A 27,487-nucleotide genomic window follows, 5' to 3' on the forward strand; every position below is an offset into this window, starting at 1 on the left:
AATCACCTCCAACCACCATGCAGAATTCCATACCCCTTATAATTCATGGCGAGGAAGTCAGATCCCCTTTAGGGCACCAAATAGAAGTTCGAAATGCAAGTCAAGATCGTATTGTTGGCTACGCAGAGTCTGCAGACGTACAGACCGCAACCAAAGCGGTCGACAGCGCGTCAAAAGCATTCACCAACTGGAGAGATGTGAATCCATCGAAGAGGAGAGACATACTTCTCCAGACAGCAAATAGGTTTGAACAAGTGCAAGACGCACTCAAAGCCAGTCTCCGGGAGGAGACAAGTTGCACAGAAGAGTGGGCTATGGCCAACATTATGGGGACACTAAAGTCCCTGCGAGAGCTGGCATGCAGTATATCAGCGGTTCATGGCGAGATTCCCTTGGAGGAAGATAATTCAAGACTTTCATTGATATTTCAGGTGCCAGTAGGGGCAGTTCTGGTCATTGCTCCGTAATCCACATCCAGTTTTATCACATAATTCATGTTGTCTAATTCAAGTCTACACAGGTGGAACGGCGGTATAGTGCTCCCTGCAAGAGCGATCACTCAACCTCTTGCGGCGGGATGTACCGTCGTGTTCAAAGCTTCCGAACTATGTCCTCGCACGCATCATTTGGTGGCCAAATGCTTTTTGGACTCTGGAATCCCTGCCGGTGTCCTCAACGTGGTGCAGGCAAGACGCGAGGATGGAGCTGCAGTCACAGAGGCAATTATTGCACATCCGGCCATCCGAAAGATCGATTTCATCGGTAGCGCGGCTGTTGGGAGAGCGATAGGGGAGATCGCTGCTCGACACCTGAAGCCAGTTCTGATGGAACTTGGTGGTAAATGCCCTGCAGTTGTACTCGACGATGCCAATATTCCGGACGCTGCAGCTAAATGTGTTATTGGATGTGAGCAATTCTCATTCTGTCTGAACCTCCATGATGAGAAATATTGATACTAATATGAGGACTCCTTAAATAGCATTTCTCCACCACGGCCAAATCTGTTTTTCAACCGAAAGAATCATCGTTCAAGAGTCAGTGGCGGAGAAGTTCATCTCAGAGCTGAAAAAGATAACTGCTGGCTGGACCCCGGTTGATGGCGTGAACAAGAGGATGGTAGGCAACGCTCTCGATCTCGTCAAGGATGCAGCTACAAAAGGATGCGAATTTGTTGTCGGTGGACCTACGTCTGTTAGGTCATCAGCATTACAGCCGAGTATTTTGACTCAAGTTACCAAGGACATGTCCATCTTCGATAGTGAGAGCTTCGGGCCTTCAGCCAGTCTTTTTACTGTGACAACCGAAGATGAAGCTATCAAGCTTGCCAACAATACCACGTATGGACTCAACGCGTCAGTCCATTCTCGAGACATCGGGAGAGCTCTTCGTGTTGCTCGACAGCTTGAGTGTGGAACAGTCTGGGTTAATGGCCTGACCGTGGGAGAATTAGGTGGGTTTTGTGTAATACTATGCAGAAAAGACTCAGGACTGACTACTAACCACAGCAACCTGTCCCATCGGTGGCCACAAAGGCAGTGGGTGGGGACGCAGCAACTCCAAATGGGGATTAAGCGAGTTTGTTCAAACGCAAACAATCAACCTGCCCAAGTTATAGACCGGCATAGTTGGTTTTCCTATGGAATGCTCAATTGATCAGATGTGAGGACAGAAAGAAGCGATTCTAAGCAATGGTCAGCAGATACTAGGTACTCTCAATTAGTGGATCTCTTCATTCTACAGTGGATTGATAGATGGTAAGAGACCAAAATTCTAAGGCGATCTATAGTAAATCTGCGAAAGGTCTTGAGATTGCACTATTGGATATCTGCATCATGTGGTATTCAATACATGTCTGCTTCGTGTCATTGAATAGCGTTTATGCCCCGTACAGACCCTTCATTTGAGATGAGACCTTTTTCATTCGAGGTCGAGGCTTTCAAGCTGGAAATTGATCAACCTCTATTGGATTCTTCTAGACCGTAGACTACGCGTCAAATGGTAATTCAGCAATGCACCACGATGGCACTCCGTGTCTAGGCTGGCAGCTAGCGCTGATTCGATTCTTTTTTCGTGAAACGGGGAGATTCACTTGAGAGTTTGACAGGGCCAGGGCTCCGTGCTTGACAAACACGGTGCCGGGGATTCGTGCGGACATTGCTCCGCCGTCCTTAGGTTCAGTGTATTCAACCTCCGCTCCTTTTTGTGTCCTACCCCGGATCTTTAGCCCCTATATGGGTCATTTGCAGGTGGGGTGGAGCTATACCCCAGATATTACTTAAGTAGGCTTGGAGAATCTCATCCCTCAATGATCACACTGCTATCGCCATCAAACATTCACAGAACGAAGCGCACAGCAGCAAAGCACAAACTATGGCAACCGACATCAAAATGAACATTGATTCAAAGGTGGACCATGAAGAACATTTCGGCGACGAAACTCAATCCAAGGAAGAACAGGAATACCCTTCCATCTTGCAAGAGTTTTCAAAAGAAGATGAGAAGAAGATTCTCAGAAGAATCGATTGGAGGCTCCTTCCAATTACTGGAGCAATCTACTGTGTGTCGTTGGTGGACAGAACTAATTGTATGTGTCGACCTCTCTCTGTTCCGATAGAACATTTCAGCTGACTTCTACTAGTGGGCAACGCTGCTATTGCTGGGTATTATACTAATTCTTGTTGACACCACTGGCGACCTGTGCTGATGGCTTTCACAGTATGACTCGAGATCTCCAACTTAATTTGGGAATGCGGTATTCTATAGTGTCACTGCTCTTCTTCCCAACCGCAATTATCTTCGAGATCCCAGTGACGATCTTCATCCGTTTTATCGGACCTCGGGTATTCTTCACGGTCATTTGCATGACTTGGGCTTTAACCATGATCGGGTTTGGCTTTGTGAACCACTGGCACCAATTGGCCGGCGTCCGACTTGTTCTTGGAGCTCTCGAGGCCGGCTTCCTCCCCGGTTGTTTGTACTTCTTGAGGTGGGTGCAGCGGCTAAGTACTACAATATTGGAAGACGACTAAGTAAGGCAATAGCACGTGGTATAAGAGGCACGAATTGCACCAGAGGTGAGTCAAAACAACACTTTCCCTGTTGAACATATCTCTGACCATGACAGATATGCTATTTGGTTTCTCACCGCTTCATGCTGTGGCTCATTCGGCAATATCCTTGCCTATGGTCTCATGCAGATGGATGGACGGCACGGCCTGGCTGGGTGGCGATGGGTAAGACTCGTCACTGCGTGCCCTTGCTACCAAGAACTAACCTCCACAGATCTTCATAATGGAAGGTGTTCTCACTGGAGTTGTCGCTATCGCTGGCGGAATACTTCTCGTAGGATTTCCCAAGGTTGGCAAACGGGCTTGGGGATTTCTCAACGATAGGGAAATCGAGTGGGTCATCGCCCGTATCAACGCAGACAGAGCAGATGCCGAGGAGACCAAACCCTTCCACTTCCCTAGTTTCATGGCCCACGGTCTCGAACTCAAGATCTGGGGGTTTGCCATGATTTTCTTCATGCTTTCAGTCGTCGGCTTCTCCTTTGCCTTCTTCCTCCCTCTTATCCTTAGAGGTGGAATGGGTTTCTCAATGGCCGCCTCTCAATGCCTGATCACTCCTCCATACATCGCCGCCGCAATCCTCATGTATACTGAAGGCAGACTGGGTGACAGATATAAAGTGCGAGCGCCAATCTTGATCACCAACGCCATTCTTGCTCTCATCGGACTTCCCATCATGGCTTTCGGGCCCAACAGCGGAGCCAAATATACGTATGTCACTCTAAAGCTTTCGAAAACTCAATGCTGACGTTTGTGTCCCAGCGGTGTCTTCTTTGTCGTCATGGGTACCTTGGCCAACATTCCCACTGCTATGGTGTACCAAGGTCGGTTAAGATGCCTGCACAAATGTGACCAGATTTACTAACCTGTCCTTCTCTAGCCAACAATATTCGAGGACATTGGAAGCGAGTCTTCTGCAGCATCACTTTCGTCGGTCTTGGATCCGCTGGTGGTATCGCAGGCAGCTTAGTATTCCGATCCCAAGATGCCCCACACTATCGACCCGGAATCTATGCCTGTATTGCTTGCGAGGCATTCGTTATTCTCATCACGATGGCAATGACGATCAAGTTCCGACGAGACAACGCAAAACAGGCCGCAGGAACCAAGATCATTGAAAATGATAAGAATTTTCGATATACAATCTAGTTTCTATATGCCACCCATATGGGGTCAGGTCAAGCGAAAGCCATTCAAGTTTTCAAAAGGTACCTGAGATTTAGGAGGAGAGGCGGTTATGATTCTACTCGCCCGTGTCAGAGAGGGATAGATTGTCACATACACCACCAAAAATCACAATATTTGACGTCTTCGTCCCGATAGCAAGATTTTATGCAAACACACGAGTTCATCTCGCCTAAAATTATAAGGAACCCTCGTCTCCACCGCGTGAACTGAAATCGGACTTCATTCTATCAATAGTATTGATTGATCCCAGATAATGGAGAGGTAGAAGGCAGGCACTCCTCTAAGCGTGATATAATCTCAAATGAATTTGATTTCCTCGAATCATTCTTGGAAGGCCAGACAATCCCTTGTCTAAAATGATGCCTTGTGATACTATGCTGCTAATGACCATGCTTCAGAGGCGAGCACACAGAAGGCAACATGGACTACAAAAGGTGATTATGGAGTCTGTCATTAGCCATTGATGAGCTACAAACAGATCAGATGTCCTTATGGATGTTCTTCTCCTAATTCCGCGCTCTGGCAAAACTGCCCTGGGCATCTCTCTTATAAATTTACTGATAAAATTCCGGAGACTGTTTCAAGGCACGGAAGCATTCCACGTCGTGGCCATAAACAAGCTTTGCCCCAATGAGTGATTCGAGTCGCTCGATATACCTGGTGGAAACGAACCACGCGTTCTTGTCGCGGCCAAGCAGCCCTAAAGATGTGATTAGAAACAAAGCCATCGTTAGACATCAAGCATCTGATGCTGCCTACCTTGAGGAATTTTTAGGGTGTAATTTTCTTTTACATGGAACTGATCACCTGTAAACAGGAAAGTTCCACTCTCTGCAAGGTCGACCTGAAGACAACACAGGCCAGGAGTATGCCTATGAAGAAGTTTCAGCGCTTTTCTAGATACAAACTGACAATATGGAGTTGCAGTCAGGGTCTTACCCGGGACACAGATGCATTGTTATGCCACTAAAGAGTTCAGTGACACGGTCATCGAATGTGTGCCAGTTCAGCCGGGGGGAAAGGTAGGATGCTTGATACGGACCAGCATCCGCCTAAGTGAAATACGTTAGTGTTGAATTTAGGGCAATTTGTAACCAGAAGACTCGTGCCTTTGTATACAAACACCAGAGTGCATTGCGCAATTCCAAATCGTGCACGTAGATGGGCACATTTGTATCGATGAAATGCATCAAGCCTCCTGAGTGGTCGGCATCTACCCATCATTAGTTACGAACTTTAAAAGAGTGACGCGAACAAACGCAGGTGGCCCATCAGAACGGCCTTAACGTCCTTGATCGAATTCCCTGTTGCGGCAATTTGCTCGTCGAGACGATTCTTGGTCACATAATGTTTCCGGGGCGAAACGTCGTACATCTATGGTGGTAATTAGGAGACGATATCGAAAATTGTGAAAAGTGCCTCTTACCGGCCCCCAGTGCTTTTCCATGTCGTCATGACAGCCGGTCTCGTAAAGAATCAATCCGGCTGTGGGATGCTTTATGAGAACGGCGTAGATAATCAAATCGATCCGCTTGTGCTTAGGGTTGGGATTGCTGGCCGTACCGACTGTGGTCCTCAAGTAAGTTGATATGATCCTCGCGCCGATGCATCATTCCTCTTACAGTTTTGATGCCCACCAGCGAGCACAAAGTTGGCGTCAATATCGATGGTGCCGAGATCGAGCAGCTGTATCCGTCAGACATCATGTTTCATACATCGAAGCACGTTAGTTGACGAACCCACATCTTTGTCCCATCGGGACATGCTTTAAACGTGCAAGGGCCCATGACTGAATGAAATTTCGAGTAGGAACGTGATACTGGCAAACTTTCTTCAAGCTAAACGAAAGAATCGAGGATGGTCTCACGACAGATAGACGGAACCACCTGAATAGGGTGTCTAGCGAGCATTGTTTTAGATCCGTGGAGGAGTGCCCTGACTTAGATGTCTACCCCGGCCTCTACGGAGTCCGATCAGGTATAGCACCACTACCGTACCATCTCAGATGCATTGCATGAAAGGGATCCATCGATTACCCCAGTTTGTCGAGTTGGCCAGGGCCGCCCAGAACGCGGAGAAGTAGCAACACCGTGAAGCCCGAATTCCGAACCGTGTCACGTGATCTCCGCTATTTCCGGATCTCTACTCATCGGCTCGGATCGATTAGTGATACGATGATAGAATCCCAATAGAGGACGCCTTAATAAGATCTTTGCTTTCCTTTGCATATTCTCGTGTCGGTTGAATCATCTCAGAAAAGTCGCTGCCCGCCATGGACACACAGTTTGTACGTCTGCTACGATTCTCTGACCCAGATGGGGCGGTCTGGTATGGCGAGGTACCATCACTTGTAGACCCTGACGAGGTCCTTGGCAAATCAGTTGAAGTCTTCGAAGGAGGAGAGCCATGGACCTCATCCTTCAGAAAGACTGGTTCGACGAGAAAGGTCCAACAGGTAACCACACCTACTAGAGCCTCTAAAGCCATTCTCCAACTTGGCTGACCGGACAAAGATCTTGTCTCCTTTAGCAAAGACGCCATTGTTTTGTTGTGTTGGATTGAACTATAAAACCCACATTGAGGAAACAGGGGTAAGTGCCATCAAACTGTTTGAACGGGAATTCCCGAGCTGAGATATTGTTCAGATGAAAACGCCTCAAGTTCCGGCACTTTTCTTTAAAGGGCCAGGTGAGTGTCTGAACTGCAATTACTTTTGATAGAAGGTTACTGATACTCGCCTAGAGTCTTTAGCGGGACCACTTGACGTAGTTGAAGTTCATAACGAGTGTCCAGCAATGGACTATGAGGTCAGCAACGCTTGGTTCTACGAACTTATTGTGTATTAATGTCGATCCTAGGGCGAGCTTTGCGCGATAATCGGGAAACCATGCAAGAATCTAGAGGACTCTGATGATGCTCTGTCATATGTCCTTGGCTATGCTGTTGGCAACGATGTCAGCTGTCGGTATTGGCAAGAACGAGCTGGTCCAGCTTACGCAAAATCCTTTGATGGGTTCGCGCCCATTGGTCCCTTCATCACCTCCCTCAAGGCTCTACCCGACGCCAATAATCTTCGCCTGACAACGAAAGTGAACGGCGAGACACGTCAAGACGCTAGAACGAATGACTTGCTTTTTAACGTTAGCGCCATTATCCGATTCCTGAGTAGAGGCAGAACCCTCACGCCTGGTACTGTGATTATGACGGGAACGCCTTCTGGAGTCGCGCTAGGCTCAAAGCCTCCGCGTTGGCTAAAGGACGGAGATGTTGTGGAGATTGAGATTGAGAACCTAGGGATTATTCGAAATCGGTTTGCCATACCACCCGTGACTGAAGTGCGTTTGTAACAGGCACTTCGGCGGTGAGTTTGTCCAACAGGGCTTTCTCTCGGAGCTTTTGTTGACCAATATGGGTGGCTAGAAGATGTGCCATGAACTTTTGTTTCTACCATCCCTCAGTGTCACTTGATGGAGTCAGTGCTTGAACGAGACACGATGTTGAATGAAACATAGCTTCAGGCAATCCACATCAATCTCGGAACCGCATAGAGATGAAGATAGAGCCAGCCGACGGTCCACGATCTACACCGTGGGCGTTGAAATGTCGAGACTAGTATAAGGTTCCTCCCACCCATCTCAAGCTAGAGGGCAGATACATTGAGACGCATTGAGACGCATTGGAGTCAATTACCAAGGTAGTCACGTGAGGTTTAGTGCAGGGAGGGGTCGTGGTTATTAGAGCGGCAATATATATTGACCGAACGAGTCATGTCGCACAAACCAATTAGAATCTTCCTTCCAAACTTGGCAGCCGTGTGACTCAAATCGCTTACCTAATACAGTCGAGGAGGGTTTCTTTCTGCATATGACTTTCTCCCAAAATGACTGCGTTTGTTGATTCCTCCCCCCATATCACCAGAAGGCAGTGCCAGCGCCTGTGCCTGTGCCTGTACTTGTACCTGCGCCTCCCACTGTGATCCTCCAGCGACAGGATCATCCCTTCATCATGACTTCTTCGCAATCAACTCCACAGTCGACATCAACTACATCAAGCAATTCCCTAAATCCAAGTGCCCCGACGTTCACACCAAATGACTCGACCACTGGCAATGACCATCCCCAGGAAATCGACTTTGCCAACCCGGCCATCAATGGTGCGGCTACCAATGTTAGTGACAAGAAAGTCAAACCCGCCAGACCAGATCCTGCTGCCCGATCAACGACAGCGGATGACATTGCAGAAGCTGGTGCGGGCGTCAAGCTCACTGGGGCTCAACTGAAGAAGCAAAAGGCAGCAGAGAAAGCAGCTAGACGGGCGGAGAAGGTCGCAGCCAAGGGCGCTGTTGCACAAGCTGAGGCACAGGTCAAAACCGAGTCGCAAAGGAGGTCATCCACGACCAAGAGAGAGGCAGAGGGTTTGAGCGCTGGTGCCCATCACAAAAGGACTTTGTCGTCAGTAGGAAAGGCTTTGCCCGTACGTGGCGGCCCTCATCAGCCAGGCTCCCAAGCAACGAATCAATTGAACCCGACTACGACTGCCGCTGGACCAGAAAGGGAAAAGCACAAAGAGGTGAAAAAGGTTCCCATGTTCAGTCATCTATATCCCAAGGAGAAAAAGGCAACGTTATCTGGGGCAGGTCGGGAGATCCATCCTGCTATATTGTCGTTAGGGTTACAGATCCGTGACTATGTCATTTGTGGCGGCAATGCGCGATGTGTCGCTACGTTGCTTGCTTTCAAGAAAGTCATCCAAGCATACACTACGCCTTCTGGTGTGGCCCTATCACGACACCTTCTCACTCACCTCAACCACCAAATCGCCTATCTCCGCAACGCTCGACCTCTTAGCATGAGTCAAGGCAACGCAATACGATGGCTTAAGAACCTTGTTTCTACTCAATCCGTCGATCTGACTGACAGCGAAGCCAAGCAGGACCTATGTCAAGCTATCGACATCTTCATTCGAGAGAGAATCACACTCGCCGACGAAGTCATTGCACGCGAAGCCACCGCCCGCATCAATGATCGAGATGTCATTCTCACCTATGCCAAGTCTTCAATTGTCGAAAAGGCACTTCTTACTGCTCACGAGCAGGGCAAGGACTTCAAAGTCATTGTCGTTGACTCCAGACCAATGTTTGAAGGCAAAAACCTGGCGAGACGTCTCGTCCGCGCTGGCCTAAGAGTGCAATATGCCCTTTTGTCAGCGGTCGCCGATATTGTTGATTTCGAGTCCGTCACCAAATGTTTCCTTGGGGCCAGTTCTATGCTAGGCAATGGAAGTCTCTTCTCTAGGGCTGGGAGTGCGATTGTGGCCATGATGGCCAAGGAAAGTTCAAAGAACAAGGCTCGAAATGTTCCAGTCATTGTCCTCTGCGAAACGGTCAAGTTCAGCGCAAAAGCTGCTTTGGATAGCGTGGTCATGAACGAGATTGGAGATCCGGACGCCTTGGTTGACACTGTACAACCGGATACCATCTCCTACACTGGGCCACCACCCACGACTGCGTCTACAGGGGCCAAGGGAGGGGCCAAGAAACAAAGTCACAGGGAGAAAGATGAAGACGACGCAGATGAGAAGGCATCAAATGGCAAAGGCCTTGAAAGCTGGAAAGAACAGCAGGGACTGTTCTTGCTCAACTTGATGTACGATGTCACGCCGCCTCAATTCTTGGATCTCGTCATCTGTGAGTTGGGTAGTCTGCCTCCTCAAGCTGTCCCAGTGGTCAATGGCGCCCAGGGAGATGATGCTGCGCTGGCCTAGTTCGAGATCACGGCTTTCAAGTATTCAACCCGTTCAGCTGTATGAGAAGAGGACACTCTTCGATATCAGAAAAGATTAGTCTTGGGGCTTTAAATCACGACTTGGGGCCCCTCTTGCGTGAGATTCAACCCTCCCCTACAATCCATCGTGCGAAACGGATGATTCTTCCGAAATGAAGTTCTGTCAGCCGAACCAACGATTAAACCAAATCGGTAATGTTTTTGAAATTTGTGATATCATTCGATTGCAGCCCGGTCTAATGACTCCGAAGGGTTGAAGAATTGTAATACCGGATCCAGGATGCACAGAGGCATTCGAGAATGTGTCGATTGCCAGCTTTGCGTTGCCTGTAGTCCTGCTTCCATTGCCTTGGTCCTTAGCATGTTACTGTCTCTCCATGACATATGCTCCGTTCAGCCCTTTACGAGAAAGTGACCATGCATTCCGTCTTCATCTCCCCGCCACGTACAACTCATGACACCATTGTGTCTCTCATCCCCGATTTCAATGAAAATACTTTTCAACAACTTTGTGAAGAGGCGCGAATTTATCGGTGCTATAAATCGTGACATAGGTCAGCTCACTGATCCAACTAATGGCCTTGAAACCAAATTGTGTGGTGGATGGTTTTGGGCACTTCCAAGTGACTCTTCTTGGCCGTTTGAAAGACGCCCGAACCCAACCAGTTTCACAATCCTCAATTTCCAACGTACCTTGATGAATCCAATATCCTGGCTCTTTTCACGGAAGCACTGACGGCAGATGTTGAGGCCGTACTTGCGGATCAGACCAGCGGGATGTGTGCAGACACGGCTATATTTTTTGACAATCTGTCAGTGACTGGGCATGAAAGAATTTCCATTGGTCCTGTTCTCTTGAGTTCCTCTCGCCTGATTCTACTGATTCTTGGATTCGAGGACAGTCGATCGGAGGGATCCAGGGTATGAATCGATGGGTGGGTATAGTAAATGACATACCATGATCGCGAGCCCTTGCCGTAGGTTCGTGGGCGCGAATACCAGACGCTCTCGTGAGACATGTTGTAAGATGTGGAGGGTGTGAGAAGATGGGAGTTTCTGTTTGATCGGCGTTGGTCAGTTGACTTCGCAAGGTAATGAAATTTTAGGTGTCGATGAGGAAGAAATAACCAGTGGGGTGTGAATAAGGCCCAGCGTAGGAAGCGTACCTTCTTGATGAGAGCGAGATGTGCGTGTGGTGCGAATTGACGATACGATCTGAAATCTTCTTTCTTCCTGCGACCGAATCTCGAATACAGAGAGATTTCGGATTGTGGGTTGATCTGCCAAGACAATCAATCACACGTGATTTCAATCCACAATGCCCGATAGCCGCCAAGGCTGGTCAACTTTCCAAATTCGGGTCTTGGGTCAGGAGGCTGCACTAGTCCTAACTTGTCAGTCGGCTTATAGCAGCCACTACTCGTGGTCTATGACCAAACTCGAATTCCGATTCATGGGCGGCTACAACCTGAACCACCGAGACCCCATCACAGAACCGATATCTTTGCCTCGGACGCAGAGTATCGGACTATCGGAGCTGTCAAGGGAATGCGGGGCAGGGTACTTTTCAAATGCATCGCTAATGTGAAGACTAGCTTTAGTCACCCCTGATGACTGTACCTGAAATGAGCGGGAGAGACCCATTGGCGATGTAAGAAATGGCATATCACCACACATTCCAGCCCACTTGGATGGATAAGGGTCTCGCTTAGTATTCTGAACTCAATATGACTACCGCAATGCAGAACACAGTTTTCGTCTTGGTCCCTGGATCATTCTCGCCATCATCGCTTTATGATAGAACGATACCATTACTAGAAGCAAAGGGCTACGCTACTTACCCGACAGACCTCAAGTCAGCGAATGATGGAACAGGATCTGTCGTCTCAATGTATGATGATGCAGAAGAGATAAACAAGATCATCAACAAACTCGCAGACGAAGGGAAAGACGTAATCCTGGTCTGCAACTCATACGGCGGCATCCCTTCAACCGAAGGGACCAAGGGCACGAGCAGAGCAGAAAGAATGGCATCTGGGAGAGCTGGAGGCTTGATTGGGATCGTCTACCTTTCTGCCTTCGTTGCGCGAATAGGCCAATGCGTGCGGGATATCATGGGTGCTCGCATGCCTGAGCAGGAGGTTTCTTCTAATGGGTACATGAGCATGGATCCTGAGACGGCCGTCAACTTCATTTTTGCTCATCTCGGCCCTGAAGATAGGAAACTTTACGGACGACGGTTCAGAAACCACTGTGCTAGGACATTCAATGACGGCCTGACATACCCTGGCTATCTAAAAGTCCCGTCAACCTATGTGTTGTGCTCCGACGACCCAGTGATACCACCAGAACTTCAAAATGAGATGATCAAGTCCGCACTAGCTCAGGACGCTGAGATGGTAGTGCAAGAGATCAATTCAGATCACTGTCCGATGGTGACCCATCCAGAAGAAGTTGCGAAGATCCTCATCGCCGTTGCCGAAGGCGGTGGGAAGCACATGAACAAGACTCTGTTGACAGATTCAATTGAAACTGCTTAGTGTGCGGTGGAAAAGCCTTCTTGTCATTATGTGGTTTTATATTCAAGAATGAAACAAGTACACAATCTCGTGACCTTTCCAGTCCGGAGACATGTGAGGACATGACACAGAATCCTTATCTAGTGTGCTGTTTTACGAGTCCAGTTGCTAAGTTGTCGTTGGACCTTGTTGCTCCATATCTCCACCGCTCTTAATGTCTCGCAACCTCACTGCAACCTGATCCGTCATCTTGTCATCGAGATTTGGGAAGAATAGTGCTGCAATGGCATTGACAATCAGGAACGCAAGAGCCGTGTAAAACACACCACGAAAGGCAAATACCAATGCTTGCTGGTACGCTGCAGTGCCTGCTTCAACTACAGTGGGTGTAATTCCGACAACAGACGCGAAAGAGCCAGTTGCTATGGCCTCCAGAAAAGATGCCACAGACGATTCTGGCAGGCCAGCTTCAGTTATGGCTGGTACAACCTATGTTAAATTGTCAGTTTATGGCCAGAGTATGACTAATTTTATGGCAGATAAGCTCACCAGATCAGGTACAGCTTCAGCAAGTCGATTCTGCAACACCACTAGATAGATCGTTGTTGCGACGGTGGACCAGGCTGATCTCAGGGTGGTGGCAACGCCGACAGCCGTACCAATTTCTTCTTGGTTTTCGATTGCGATACCGGAAGTGGCGAGGCTCAATCCTTCGATGTAGCCTATAAACGTGGCACCGACGATCAGCAGCCCCAGGACGGTGGCCCTATTGTCAACGGTTGCACAAGCAATACCACCCAGCAAAGGTGTTGCCGCAACTGAGGTAGCGACAATCTGCCATTTTTGCTTTCCGATATACCTGCCCAAACCCGAGAGGGCCATTCCAAGAATGAAGCTGGCTGGCCCGGCACACGAAAGTAGGGAACCCCATCGAGTATCCGTGGTGTATAAGCCGAAGACCATCTGAGGGAAGATGATCGAGAATCCGTAGTAACAGGATGCGGCCACTGACATGACCACAATGCTCATTACCCATCCTAGTACTCGTCAAAGCTGCAAATTTTCTCATCTGCGTTTCAAACATAGTACTCACCTGTGTTTCTGAACAAGTGCAGAGGTATCAGAGGCTCCTTCAACTGAGCGAAGAATTCGTAAACGACGAATGCCAAAAGAACACATCCACCACACACGATGAAGGCAACAACTTCAGCACTCCTCCAGGGATGGACGGTACCACCCCAAGAGAGGCCAATCAAGAATATTAGAAGCCCACCAGTGAATAAGAAGAGACCAATCCAGTCGAAGGATTTGATGAGCTCCATGCGCGATTGTGTGTTCTTCATTTTGAAGTTGGGCGGCTAAAAGAAATCTTGTTAGTATTTCTCGGAAGACACAACTTCCCCCACTTAAGGGTCATCTTACGTAGTAGAACAACAGGTATCCAATCACTGAGATCCCATTTGTGATGGTCATCAGATAGTAGCACCATCTCCATCCTGCTGAGGTGTGCAAGACAAATGCCCAAGCAACTGCTGGACCAAAGGCCACGCAAGGAATCATCCACAAGAACATCAGACCCAGAAGTAAATACCTGTGTTTCATCGGCACAAGCTCTCCAAGGATATATGCAACCGAAGAAGGTGCACATGCACCTAGGCCGACCAGAACGTTCGCTCCAATAAGCATGTTGATTGAGGTTGCTTGAGAAGATATGATGGTTCCGACCGTCATCATGGCCGTACCTCCAACGATGAAGTATCGTCGCCCAAATATATCACTCACCCGGCCGACAAGAGTAAATCCGACCGACAACATCAGAGTGTTCACGAGACCGATCCAGAAATAGTTGGGGTCGGGTCCAATGTCATTGTTTATCACACCCAAGACAGAGGCTGGTAGGGCAAAAGCTCCACTCGCCTGCGTAAAGAATAGTCAGATTGCTGCTCAAGGGAAGCGGACGAGACCTAGTTGACTTACCCCGATCATGCCAAACCCAGCTGCGATGATTGTCCCTATGAATCGAACACTACTGAGCTTGACTTCATCCTGCTCTGGAAGGACTTCTTCGGAATCATGCCTCAAGGTATCCAAATGCTCCAAGTTCTTTTCCTCAATTTTCGGATCCATCAGATCGGTTGATCGCGATGTGAGACGATACAAAATGGCGGGATCCCACTATTCTAGATTGCTAGTTTGAGCGGTTGAATCTGAAATATCTCTCTTTCCCGCTGCCTGGGGGCAGGTCTGCTCTTGTATAAAAGTACGATCTCCGCTCCGCCACTTCTCTCTGGTTCCCCAGATGGCCAAGTTTATGGGGTGAAGAAGGGTAAATCAGGGGCGGACGGGCCTAATTCTCTTGACTAAGCGCTCAATACGTAACATTCTATATCCACTTTATTAGCAAGCTCGGATACTATGGAGCATTTGCCGAGGTCTAGACCGTTTCAATGCACCCAGAGCGTGATCATGCCAGTGTTTCTCAAGTTACTGCTTGTCATTTTGCCCATAGGAGTTCAGCATATTTGATGCCTCTGCACAATTGCCCCTTATCTTACTGCCTGTGAGGTCCTTAAACGGGCTCTCGATCCAACGGAAACATATTCATCGCATTCCGTAGAATGCCGATATGTTCATCTAGCTATTCAACAGAAGGCGTTTCTAGCAGTACGGAAAATGAAGTGACTAATGACAGCCCGACTCTAGTCAGAAACCACTCACGCCCTCCCCCAGCTTAACCTCCAAAGGATTCGTGACCGCAACTTTAGAAAACTCATCCTCAAGATATGCCGTCATGTTGTTTCCTTCCAACTGTGCAGTGCAATAGCCATTCCCAAGCCATCCGAAGGGATTCCCTTTGAGTTCTTCTTTCACCTCATACTCGTAGTCCTCCCATCGTGGGTTGGCAAGACAATAGATACCGTGCAAGGCAGAGCCTGGCCATAGCGCTAGAAGTCGTCCATTGGTGTTGTGCCTCCACCATGCCCTACACTATATCCAGAAAAAATTGGTCAGTCGGGTCAAGAGACCTAAACTATACAACATGTCTCACGTACATTCGAGTTAAAGACTGTCGGCTCAAGAAACTCATCAGTATGCTTGCCGAACAGCTTTACAGCATCAGACCTGTAAATGTAAGCCTTGATCACGAACAGTACCTTCAGACTACTCCGGTCGAGGATCAACTTACTTTGGAGTCATAGAGCTAATCCACTCTCGCTGCAACTTTTGTACGCATTTGATCATATAGCGGGCTCCGTTTTCGAGGAAAGGCACCGTTGATCCAATTCCAGGACCTCCATTTGGTCCAAGAAAGATGAAGTAGTTTGGCATGTTCGCTGGCGCCAATCCCATGTAGCTCTCAGGGATGTCTTTCTCCCATTGATCTTGCAAATTAATACCCTTCTTGCCAAAAATCGGGAAATGCTGTTTGTAGCTTTGACAGTAATGAGCATTGGTAATCAGTCGAAAGCGAAAGGAATACATACCCTGCAAATCCGGTAGCGCAAATGATCGCATCAACCTCACGCAAAATCCCGTCATCGGTGATTATACCTGTCTCAGTGACTTCTTTGATAGTCTGAGGAATGAAGTTGACATCATCCCTCACGAGTGCTTCTAGATACTAAATCATTGTAAGCGTGCCATATAGTTTGCCACCATATTCACACTTACTCCGGGCCCTGGTGTGAGTCGTCGGCAAGCTGGAGCGAAGTCAGGTTTCAAAGCCTCGAAAACTTCAGGTTTCTTCAGCAGCTTGTTCCTCATATGATCCTCGCACAGTTTTTGAAATGCCAGCGCATTTTCCGTATCCTTGTATAGAACATCGGATGCAGCATGTAGATAACTCTCAATTTCATGGCGATATTTGAGGTAGACTTTGGAATCTTTCCAAGCTTCAAGCTCTTCGGCGGGAGTTTTGGCTGCTCATGGTATCAGCTTCGATAATGCACATAAGAGTCAGAGACTTACCCTCGCCATTCCTATCAAGCACGCCCTGGGCTCCCATGCCAAATGGTGGAATCCATGTTTTCCCTTTCATATAGTGGTCCACGTGTTTTGCTACAGGGGCAATTTGTGGCAACATCTGTATTCCACTAGATCCACCGCCGATGAGAGCTATACGTTTGTCCATTGGGTCGAAGCTCGTGTCATAGTTTGCACTGTGCATTAAGGGACCCTTGAAGCTCTTGAGACCATCTATCTTGGGCCATTCCCATTTATTCAGAGGACCAACCGCCGAAAGGAGAACATCACAAGTATCCACAACGATCTAATTCTCAGGCGTTAGCAGCAACCAAATCTTTGCTGGTGACAACAAGCAGTACCTCATTGGTGTCAAGTTTCTTGAATGTTACATGCCATTTTGCCTCTGACTCGGCCCATTCAGCCTTCTCGCAGAAATGACGAAACTTCATATACTTGTCCGCTCCGTATTTAATGGCTGTGTGTTTCAGGTAGGCCTGGATTTCCGGTCCACTGGCCCAGTATCGACTCCACTGAGTGTTGTTCTCAAACGTGAACTGATAGGCATGGCTAGGAACGTCGCATGCGACCCCGGGGTATCTTTAATAACGTGAGCAGAACGAAGCATTTCCAGAACAAGAGGTGTTACCTTGACTCATACCATGTACCTCCCAGCTCCTCGTTCTTCTCATAGATCACCAGATCTAAGTTCTCGACAGCTCTCGGAAACAGAATACCAGTTATAATGCCTGACATCCCGGCGCCAACGCAGATGACCTTCATCCGACGCAGATTATCCACCGCCCGTCGCTTCAAGTTTCCGGGGTCCTTCTTATCAAAGTCATACGGCGCGATGCTTTTAGGTGCCCCATTGGAGGCTTTATTTGGCGCAAACATTTTGAGTCAATGTGGGAAGTGTACATGCACTACAGCGCTGCAACAAGTCTTTTGACGCGAGAACGTTAATGCTCATGCAATCAGGAAAAACCATCCCGCTCTATGGCAGGTCTTCTTTTGAGGTATCATTGATTGCAAGGCACCGTCTTCGATCATACTGGCTCGACATCGGCAGTGATGACAAGCAATCCATGACACAAACAGATGTGCTTAGTGTTGTGACGACTATCCTCTGTACCTCATGTGTATGTGTCTGATGACTGTGACATTGCTATATGTTTTGATTTTGGGCCCTCAGAGAATTACCGTCTCGGATCGCACTAGGATCATAGATGATTACCGCAGCCAATAGAACATCATCCTTCGTCCCCTCCACATGTTCTGACAATGAGGCATTGGCACATCTCCTTTGCGATTTGGTGGCTTTCAGGCCCGTGGACCCCAGATTTTGTGCCCCATGTCTCCAACTCCAGAAGCGGACCCTAGTCAATTTTTAGTCTCCCCAAGCATGTTGACTGTGCAGGAACACGTAACATCGCCAAATCATAAAGTGAGGTCAAGAACTCCACACGTCACGGAGTCGAATCGCGTTGAGACTTCTCTCGTTGTGAAATAGCTGGCTCCACTGGGCACACTAGCGATTCCGCTCTCACATCCCCAAGCTTGAACATTGAATGAGTCTTGTAACAAACTGTCCAGCCCGAAAGACATTGTGGCATTCATGTCAAGAAGCACGAATTACTCGTGCCACGAAGAAGTGCTCGGTCGCAATTCAAAGCTACCAGACTTATCCCGTTCGACCAGGGCTGGACGATTCAGAAACCCTATTATCCTAGTCCATGCACGCTACATACACCCATAACCTCGGATCTAGTTAAAGTTGTCCCTGCAAGGGATTATGGTTAGGCCCTCGGGCCGCTAAGGCGTCCCCAGATGCTCTCCAGACATTGTTCTGCAGGCCAGGACTCTAACCCCACGACTTCGCCCGGGGTTGAGTCTTCTGTCAGATAATCCACATTCCCTTGTCTTGTGATTCCCCCATCCATCCAACTCCACAAAGTAATAGCATTGTCAATGTTGCTTTCAAGATGTTGAAAGAAGTGCCGGCTGTGAAAGGAGACGAGATTCGGTGAGTCCGATTAGAACTACCCACTTGAACAAATATCCCATTGCCATCCATACCTTTCTAGTGTCTACCGTGTTTCCACTAATGCAAAGATCTAAGGCGCAAGCGTAATCGGGACTCGCAGAGACACTTCCGTGAAAGGAGAAATCGTCACTTGAAAGAGCTCGAAGATCGCATAGCTACGTTCTCCAAGAGCGAAAGCGAACGCAATGCTAGATTGATTGCCGAAAACAATGAACTTAGGAATTCACTGTCGCGGGCTAGGTCGCACAGCATGAGCCTGAAGTCGATCTTGAATGAGCTTCTAAAGGCCGTGAATGATGGATCTGACACAATTTGCCCTCCTCCGCGGAGGAAGGATCCCGAAAATGCAGCTGATGAAGACTGTAACTCTCCTGTCAGTCAAAATAGTTGTCCGGGATCTTGTTTTAATACTAACGCAGAGCCATCACAGTCTACCTCGGATGTAAATTGGCCATCGACCGAATTTCAAGAATTCCCATCACTGGAGGAGGCTGACAAGCCGCTGAACCCTGGCACAGAGCACTCAGAACCCGTTCTCGAGCAAGCGCCGGTGGGAGGCAGTCAAGACAGTTGGCCTGACTTAGGGATGGACAATCTACTGTCGCATACGCAAGAAGATAAAGAAAAGTTGGGCACATTGGATGGTAAATGATTCCATCCATCATTTTTGACCAAGCTGACATGTTCGACGGCACTAGATCCACCGATGCCTCTTGATTTAGGAGCTTCCCCCGCAACCAATGCCCTCTTTATGGACTTTTTTGGTTGTCACACATCTTTCCTAGCTGCAGCACCCCATCATATGTCTTCAAAAATCAGTGCCGGACTTTTCAGCGACGCCGTCCTACAGATCACTTTCGAGCCACAAGACTCTCAACTCCTCCAAACTCTCTTCCTCTTGCTGAACCAAGAGTTCATCACGAAAGCGCATGAGCCTATGTCGAGACAGATTGATGGCATGCTGAATTTGATGGAAGAGTACCTCAAACTTACTGGAGGTATCAACAACGAAAAGATGTAGGTTCAGCACTAACGAAATTCTATCGTTGAACCCTCGAGTTGACTGAGACCCTTCGCTTTAGCGTTCGACGAGTTTCTTTGGCCTCAATGATGATATTTGCCAAGTACGCCTCACCGATGCCTGCAGTCATGTGGTTCGGCTCGACCTGCTACACGATGGTCGAGAGGCTGATTAGTTGGAGGCTCAAGCGTGCTTTTCAAGTGTTTCAGCCCCTGCCCTACAACTATGAGCAGTCCGAGTTGTCGCTCAATACGCCACACTCCAGCGTCGTTGATTGGTTTGCATACAAAGGCCTAAGAGATCAGATCATCCAGCACTTCAACGACAGCGCAAAGATTGATCAGATCTTTATCGAGATCATGGAACATGCTGTGGTAGAAGTTCCTGACATCTCCCAAATCTTGACATCCGTTGAAGCAGGCCCTGGCTACCTCGGTGTCTGGAATTTGTTCAATGCCATGACAGGGGGTGCGACTAGAGCCAGCATTCAGGCCATTTGCACTGCCAATTCCCTAGAGCTACACGACATATCATTGGCAGGTTTATATCAGATGCACCTAATGACATCGCCAGACACATCGGCAGTCGGTCGCCACACCAGTCAAGGGAAAGGGTTCTGGACTCCAGTGCCATTGTCGACACTCCTTCGATCATCAGAGCTCTCGCGACGACTCTACCACTACCTCGAGGTCTATGATTCTCACAAATGCTGGAAAACTGATCCTGCCATCTATCTAAAGTATCCCCAGCTACGGTGGGACGGGTACGAAGCCACCTTAGCCTCAGGCAGAGGTTTCCGCGTATCTTCGGGCTGGATCATGTCTCCCCACGCCGCCACCCCATATCCTAGTGCTGGTTTCAATGCTACTTGAGATCTACTCGATATCAGGGATCAGTTGTATATATATTCATAGACATTTGAGGTATACGCACCCATTACAGCTGGCGCAGGGAATAATGATCAATACATTTGTACAAAAAGAATCTCAAATTTGATTTTGTTATAAGGGTCATGGCAAAGGCGTCTCGATACTCTTTGTCAAGACTTCCAATTCAGTAATTTGGATAGCCTCCATTGACTGGCAACACTTGGCCGGTGATGTAAGATGCCTTATCGCTGAGAAGGAAAATGATGGCGTTAGCCAATTCTGTTGGATCTGCCATTCTTGCCATAGGGACAGGTGCCATGCCTCGTTCGGTGTTGTTGGCTCGAGGACCATTGACATTGTCCTGTGCTCGAGCCAAAGGGGTATCGACACCACCAGGCGCAACCACATTAATCCTGACGCCAAATTGCGCATAATCGATGGCCCAAGAGCGTGACATGCCCAGCACGGCGTGTTTGCTGGTTACGTATGCACTTAAGGCTGAATAGCCTTGCAGAGAGGCGCTGGAGCCGATGTTGACGACCGCGTACTGACCCTCTGGTGCACGAGCACCTGCAGATAGGGGTGTTCTGGCCTCGATGTATCGTAAAAACTCTGAGCCCATATACCAGGTTCCGTGCTGATTTACGCCCACAGTGGCGAGATAGTCCTCGTCCGTCTCAAGGTATGCACCGGAATTTGGAGCGATTCCCGCGCAATTAACCAAGCCATAGATATTGATTTCTTTCTCCTTAATCTTCTGGAAAACCTCTTTCACTGCTGACCTGGAGCTGATATCGACATCGCCATGGAACGTAAATGCTGGAGACTTGACATCGGCGAGGACCTTGGCTGCTCGATCGATCCCATGTACTACTGCACCAAGTTCTAATAGTCTTTGGGCCGTTGCGAGGCCGATGCCTGATGCTGCGCCGGTAAGAATAATAACTTTTGCTTCAAAAAATGCTGCCATGTTGGAAAGATTCTTGGTACAGGCTTACAGTGGAATGACTGGCTCGTGTACCGCTGGACAAGCTCGTTGGATATATGTTGAAACGTTCTGGAACTCCGCCAGAAATCAATACATGCTGGCAAATCGACCCATTAACCAGCCTCGGTTCTACGCCTCATGACCGTTTCAACAGGTAGTCACCATAGAGAACAGATCGTGTTTTTCTTGCCCCGGATTAAACCAGTATTTGTCGTTGTCACGGTGTGTCACCCGCCGTTAGTCAGTGCCCACATGGACCTGGTCATTATCTCGGAGGACTTGTGACCTGTGGAGTAAATTAAAGTGTTCATTTGATGGACCTTCCTGCTAACGAGTCGTCTTCGAAGATTCATGCTTGAACCCCACAACTTTCCAGCGTTATCAGCTCTTCTTTTATCAAGAGTGGACCCGGCATCGTGAAGAATTTATACACGGTTAAGGCTGACAAATTGCCAAGCCATAGTGCTAGCTATGCAACCAACCCACGACTATACCAAAAGTCCACTGCCCACCAGCTTGATGATAAATTGTTTGGAAGCAAGGTTTCTGGAAACTCGTAACCATACTAAGACGCCTCCGTAGAGATGGCAGAAGTGCAGATTGCGATTGCCGGCATCAGCAGCAAACTTGCTCTCAAAGTTGCAGCAGAGTGTTTGAAGGATACAAATATCAGGCTTCGAGGCTCATGCCGCAGTGTAGCCAAATTACCTGCATTTTTGACGCAGTCACCGCAAGTTACTCTGATCGAAAGCGGGGCTTATGATCAAGACTCTTTAAGATCACTTGTCACTGGCTGCAGTGTGGTGGTATGTTGCTATTATGCAGACAATAAGACAATGGTGGAGGGCCAGAAGCTCCTGATCGATATCTGTGAGGAGCAAGGGGTGGCTCGTTTCCTGGCCAGTGATTATACTGCGGACTACACGAAGCTGGATTGTGGAGACATTGTTCTCAAAGATCCGATGAAGGAAATCCACGCGTACTTGAGCACTCGGTCGCGCGTGAAAGGCGTGCATGTCCTCGTGGGACTTTTGATGGAGACTTTCTGGCAGTATTTTGACGTTTGGCATCCTGACGAGAACAAACTGTGCTTTTGGGGCACTGGGCAGGAAACTTGGGATCTGACAACATACCAAACAGCGGCACAATACATTGCAGCAGTGGCACTTGATCCCTCAGCAATTGGCATACAGAAGTGTGAGTAGCATTTCACCGATTAATCACTATCTGTGTGCCGCTGACCTGTGATACAGTTGTCGGTCAGCAAATCACGATCCGAGATATTGCCTCAGATATCAAGGCTGTGTTGGGCGTTGAACCGAGACTAGAGAGTCGTGGGCCTTTACAGGACATCCAAAATCAGATTGAGGATGGAAATGGCGGGCAGAACCCTGTTGCGTGAGTTAAAAATCTGGCTGTGCGGATTGGTATAGTAACTGATTGTGAGAACAGAGCAGGGACGTACTACACGCTGACTGGTAAGATCAGCATTGGTGGAAAGTTGGACAATGACAGATATCCGCACATCAAGGTCGAAACATTCAGGGACTTTATGAAGAGTCGAGTAGGGTGAACTGCCATGTCTGTACTACCCTACTCTGAAAATAATAAGGGTTGATTCAACCATGGATAAAAGGAGACTGCCTTGTAGGGTCTATCTGCTCGCCCGTTTGATATACAGAGGAGTGTACGTATTATGTGTGATATCACGGGTCAGAACCTCCTCTTCTTCATTCAGGCTCAATGCAATCCGTCTCAAATGGCATATAATAAGATGTGCAAATCGCATCTTAATCCACCTCCTATGAGCGGAAGTCGATATCATTATCGGCACCTAATTCCCGAAAAGAAGGATGTTGAAATTTCCTCACGTTCTGCCTCACCCCTCTTCAAATTAAGATCTCCTCCTCGAAGAGGATGCTCACACAAATTTCATGGTCTCTGAATTATTCTCCCACCGAGAAAGTTCTCTATTGACTCAATGGATGCCAAACGTATCGCATTCACTGGTGGTAGCGGCAAGGTCGGGCAGCTGGTCGTCAGTGAGCTTGTCAAGTACGGGTACCAGATCATCAACCTCGATCTAGCCATCTCACCGAATCCAAGCGTGCATACTATGAAATGCGATGTCACCGATAGTGGACAGGTGTTTAGCTCTCTAAGCACCCACATGCGGGTGGGGGAGCCATTTCCAGCGGAATCACCCAAGGTCCCTGACGCAGTCATTCACTTCGCCGGCATTCCAACACCAATGATTTACTCGGACGGGGAGACATTCAAGAACAACGTGTTGGGGATGCATAACGTCATCGAGGCAGCGTGCAAGATGGGAGTCAAGAAGATCATCCTTGCCAGCAGTATTACCACCTATGGAGTCGCTTTCGGCCAAGGAAATATCGAATATCCCTCCTTTCCCATCACTGAAGACTTTGATGTCAACCCTACCGATCCATATGCCTTGTCCAAGGTATGCGGAGAAAAGATTGCGCGAAGCTACGCCACTCGCTTTGGTGTTGACATCTACTGTCTGCGGATCGGTCGAGTCTTTGGGCCAGATGAATACGACAGTGATATGTTCCATGGCTACGTCAAGGAGCCGGAGAACTGGTTCCAACATGGATGGTCATACACCGATGGCAGAGGTCTCGGGCAGATGTGTCATCGTGCAATCGAAAAGTCGGGTTTGGGGTTCCAGGTCTTCAATGCTGTCAATGACACAATCACAAATCACCACAATACTAAGGATCTGCTGACTCGATTGTATCCACACATTCCTCACACTACCGACATGGTACACATTGCGGCGCCAATCAGCAACCAAAAGGTCAAGACGCTCTTGGGATTCGTGGAGGAGCACAATTGGAGATCTTACTATTCAGGAGAGGGACAAGAGATCCACGAATAGGAGCTCTCGATCAACATCGGGATCACAACCATAGCGCTCTGCAAGTTCTTGTTGTCTCCAGAGAGAGGAACGGTGTTTCGGATCTCTCGACACGGGCTAGATGATAGGGGCTTGGACTCCGATCATCCTGGCTTAGCAGGTACAGAAAGCGTCATGTGCCATACTCAAGTGTCTCCTTTCACACAGCTCTCTTACCCATCGTCTCAAATGGCAAGGCCAAACTGAGAACGACCAACAGTCCAAAGAGTCCACCACAAACAAATAGCGGTGCCACCGTCTCCACATTAGCATATGAGCCGATGAGGACTCCACAGATACCACCAACTCTGTTCAAGACCACACAGATCGCATAGCCCGTAGCTCGATGAGCGGCCTAGTGGTTGCAAACGTCAGTATCTCGCTCAACAAAGTCTCATCAAAGATCAAAACATACCGGCAGAATTTCGGGTGTGTATGCGTAGATGGTTCCATAATAAATGTTGGAGGCTGCTGTGATGGCGCAAGAGATTCCCACGTTCTGCGCCGGCGTCCTGATTTGCGTATAGCCGAACTGCAAGGCAGTGGTGATTGCTGCTCCAATGGCGAGGGTGCCACGGCGACCGATGAGCCTAGTCTCAACCAAGACCGCTGCAATGATAGGACCAAAGAGGCCCGCCACTTGATTCAAGGCATAATTGCGCCAGACAGTATAGTTGGAGTTGGCCCCGACTTCAGCACCGCGTGACCTGAGATAATAAGGCAAGAAGACGCTATATAACGGACTGACCATTCCAATCACCACCCAATTGAGGATAATCATGACAGTCGAATACGCCAGCCGCCTAGTTTTGAACAATTGCGAGAAGTGCTGACCAAGCCTCAATGCCGAGAAGACGGATTTTTCGGTGTGCAGGACGCGACCCTCTCGTTGGAGTTTCTCTAAAGTCAGAGTGAAAGGCCGGTCGTACTTGTGTGAGATCTCGGCCAGATTCGCAATCACTTCAGCGTCACGGTTTTGAGAAATGAGCCATTTGGGCGTCTGAGGCATTCTGATGAAGAAGATCCGGAGAGATGCTAATACGAGGACAAGAGCGCCGCAGGTGAAATGCAGATATCGCCATCCCCAGTTGTCACTTCTCGTGCATTCTTCAACTGTCGCTTCCGGCGCACAGGAGTAGTTGCTCATATAGCCCCAAGCGAGGAACCCGGTGATTGCATATCCGACAGACCACCACACCGCCATGAAAGTGACCAACCAGGCATGCGACGAGGGTAGGAATTCGAGTAGATTGGTGGCATCTAGAATGTAGTTGCCGCCTGCACCTGCCGAATAAATCGCAACCATGGTCGAAAAGGAGATGTAATTGGGCATGGCACCAGCGATGAGGGTGAAGACTGCACATAGGAAGAGGCTTGAGTTGAAGGCAAGACGTCTACCGATAACATCGGCACTGAACCCCCAGAAAGCAGCACCAACCAAGAGGCCGACTTGTGACGCGAGGGCAACACCAGCGATGTGCCGACTCGGTCTGCCAAATTCCTGAGCGACCGCCGGACCAGCAATAGACTGGCAGACGATGAGAAGCTGGAGAGGGCCAAAGTCAGTGGTCTGAACCCTCTCATGAAGCAAGGGGAAAACAAGAGCAGACACTCACCGAATCAACGGCATAGCCAAACCCATTTAAATAGAACAATTTCCATTGGAACCCTGTCATGCCGATTTGGTCTAGAGCTTGGTTGGTCAAAGCCATCTTTTTGGCTAGCACTGGATCGATGGCAGTGCTATCATAAACCTCTTTTGCAAGATCGATGCTGTCTTCATCTTGATCAGACGAGTCTGGACCACGTGCTGCCTTGTGCTCGGCGATGATGCTGGCTCTTCTTTCCTCGGCGAGATGGAGGTCTGCATCGCTCTTGAGAGCTGGTGGAGGTGGAGGTGCACCAATTCCTGACATTTTGGTTAACCCGTCGATCGAAGGTCGTTAGATGAATGATCGGAAAGGCCTTGTTGGCCGGATCCGAACGGCATCTTTATATTCAGTGTCTAGAGACAAGTCAATCCCTGGCCAATATTGCCGAGAACTAAATCACTGGAAGAGTTTCCTCTTCGCATCGAATAACGATGGGCCTAATTAATCCAAGTAATCACGCCTTGCAGACCATAATTGCGAATCAGCCACTCCCACGAGTATACAGGGGCGGCACGTGTGGCAAGCCCCACCATCGACAAGGGCGGGACGACCTTAGCACGACCTGAAGCGCTTCAATTAAATGACGAGAGCTGGCAATTCCACGATATTCCGTGGACGTTGTCGAAGGGTGACGATAGCAACACTTCTTATCAGGTAATACCCAGCCTATGCCGAGCCTCTTTCCTAGGAGACGGACGATTTGGGAATATTTTGTCGGGTGATAAGATACGGGATCGCCAGGGATACCAACATTGACCTTTCACACATGCTGGTCACAGTTGTGTCGCGGGATGTCACATCCTCTGCAGGACGCTGAGTAGCGATTAGGCAGCAGAATTGACATGGGTTCATTCCAGAAAAAAGAGACGTTACGAAACATACGATAGGAGATGTGCGAAGAGCACCAACAACTCCAAGCCTCCAAGAATGATAAACCAACCGTAGGGAGGGGGATGATGCAAGATCCATGCAAGCGGCCTAAGTAATGCAACCTTCATCTAGAGAGAGAGTAAACACGCCAGTTCAGGAATTAGCTGCTGCTGCTCTAAGCCTATTGAATGCTCTGGCCTGCGTTGGCGCCAAGAGCTGAATTATCCCTATACCATCACCCCGTTCATCAAGACAACAATACTCAGATATGGCATCGTAAGGTGCAATATCATAGTGTTTGGAGTTACAAGACTTCTCCGAAATGACAGTCTTGGTCAGAGTAATAGTTCTTCCAAGCTAGCATGCTTCAATTGGGCTGTTCAGGTGAGTCTTTCATAGCTTTCCCTCCGAACCATCTCAAGATACACTACCTCAAGATATCGAGGTATCGAGGTCTCACCAGACAAAGGAGTTTATTAAAGCAGCAGCACCCAGCGAGTACTTTCAAAGGATTAGACTACTTCCTTGTTTATACTGCAGTACGTTGTGGATCTGGTCTTCGTTGCCATTAGTGGCTAGGCGTGCCATTTGGTTTA

General features: G+C 48.6%; 4 protein-coding genes across 4 annotated transcripts; 2 read left to right on the forward strand and 2 right to left on the reverse strand.

Moving 5' to 3' along the window:
- Nucleotides 1-2,370: 2,370 nt before the first annotated feature.
- On the forward strand, nt 2,371-4,217 carry PV10_04697 (uncharacterized protein; the record flags this gene model as incomplete). The annotated part of the gene is made up of 8 exons (XM_016369272.1): nt 2,371-2,584; nt 2,639-2,660; nt 2,717-2,986; nt 3,042-3,074; nt 3,125-3,233; nt 3,283-3,779; nt 3,831-3,892; nt 3,949-4,217. The coding sequence occupies 8 exons, from the start codon at nt 2,371-2,373 to the stop codon at nt 4,215-4,217; spliced, it is 1,476 nt and encodes a 491-aa protein (XP_016225060.1).
- A 593-nt stretch (nt 4,218-4,810) lies between these two features.
- Nucleotides 4,811-6,043, reverse strand: PV10_04698 (uncharacterized protein; the record flags this gene model as incomplete). The annotated part of the gene is made up of 8 exons (XM_016369273.1): nt 4,811-4,956; nt 5,016-5,128; nt 5,196-5,308; nt 5,360-5,469; nt 5,516-5,630; nt 5,683-5,822; nt 5,879-5,942; nt 5,996-6,043. 8 exons carry the CDS (start codon nt 6,041-6,043, stop codon nt 4,811-4,813), a joined length of 849 nt encoding a protein of 282 aa, XP_016225061.1.
- Nucleotides 6,044-8,148: 2,105 nt separating this feature from the next.
- Nucleotides 8,149-10,321, forward strand: PV10_04699 (uncharacterized protein). Its single transcript, XM_016369274.1, has one exon. The coding sequence runs from the start codon at nt 8,262-8,264 to the stop codon at nt 10,017-10,019; it is 1,758 nt and encodes a 585-aa protein (XP_016225062.1). The 5' UTR covers nt 8,149-8,261; the 3' UTR covers nt 10,020-10,321.
- A 2,405-nt stretch (nt 10,322-12,726) lies between these two features.
- PV10_04700 (uncharacterized protein) lies at nt 12,727-17,418 on the reverse strand (the record flags this gene model as incomplete). The annotated part of the gene is made up of 13 exons (XM_016369275.1): nt 12,727-13,047; nt 13,108-13,595; nt 13,652-13,916; nt 13,981-14,475; nt 14,536-14,733; nt 15,277-15,546; nt 15,612-15,681; nt 15,746-15,991; nt 16,044-16,180; nt 16,231-16,478; nt 16,528-16,828; nt 16,884-17,121; nt 17,171-17,418. 13 exons carry the CDS (start codon nt 17,416-17,418, stop codon nt 12,727-12,729), a joined length of 3,525 nt encoding a protein of 1,174 aa, XP_016225063.1.
- Nucleotides 17,419-27,487: the final 10,069 nt, after the last annotated feature.

This window comes from Exophiala mesophila, assembly GCF_000836275.1.
Source record: "Exophiala mesophila strain CBS 40295 unplaced genomic scaffold supercont1.3, whole genome shotgun sequence".
Taxonomy (NCBI): domain Eukaryota; kingdom Fungi; phylum Ascomycota; class Eurotiomycetes; order Chaetothyriales; family Herpotrichiellaceae; genus Exophiala; species Exophiala mesophila.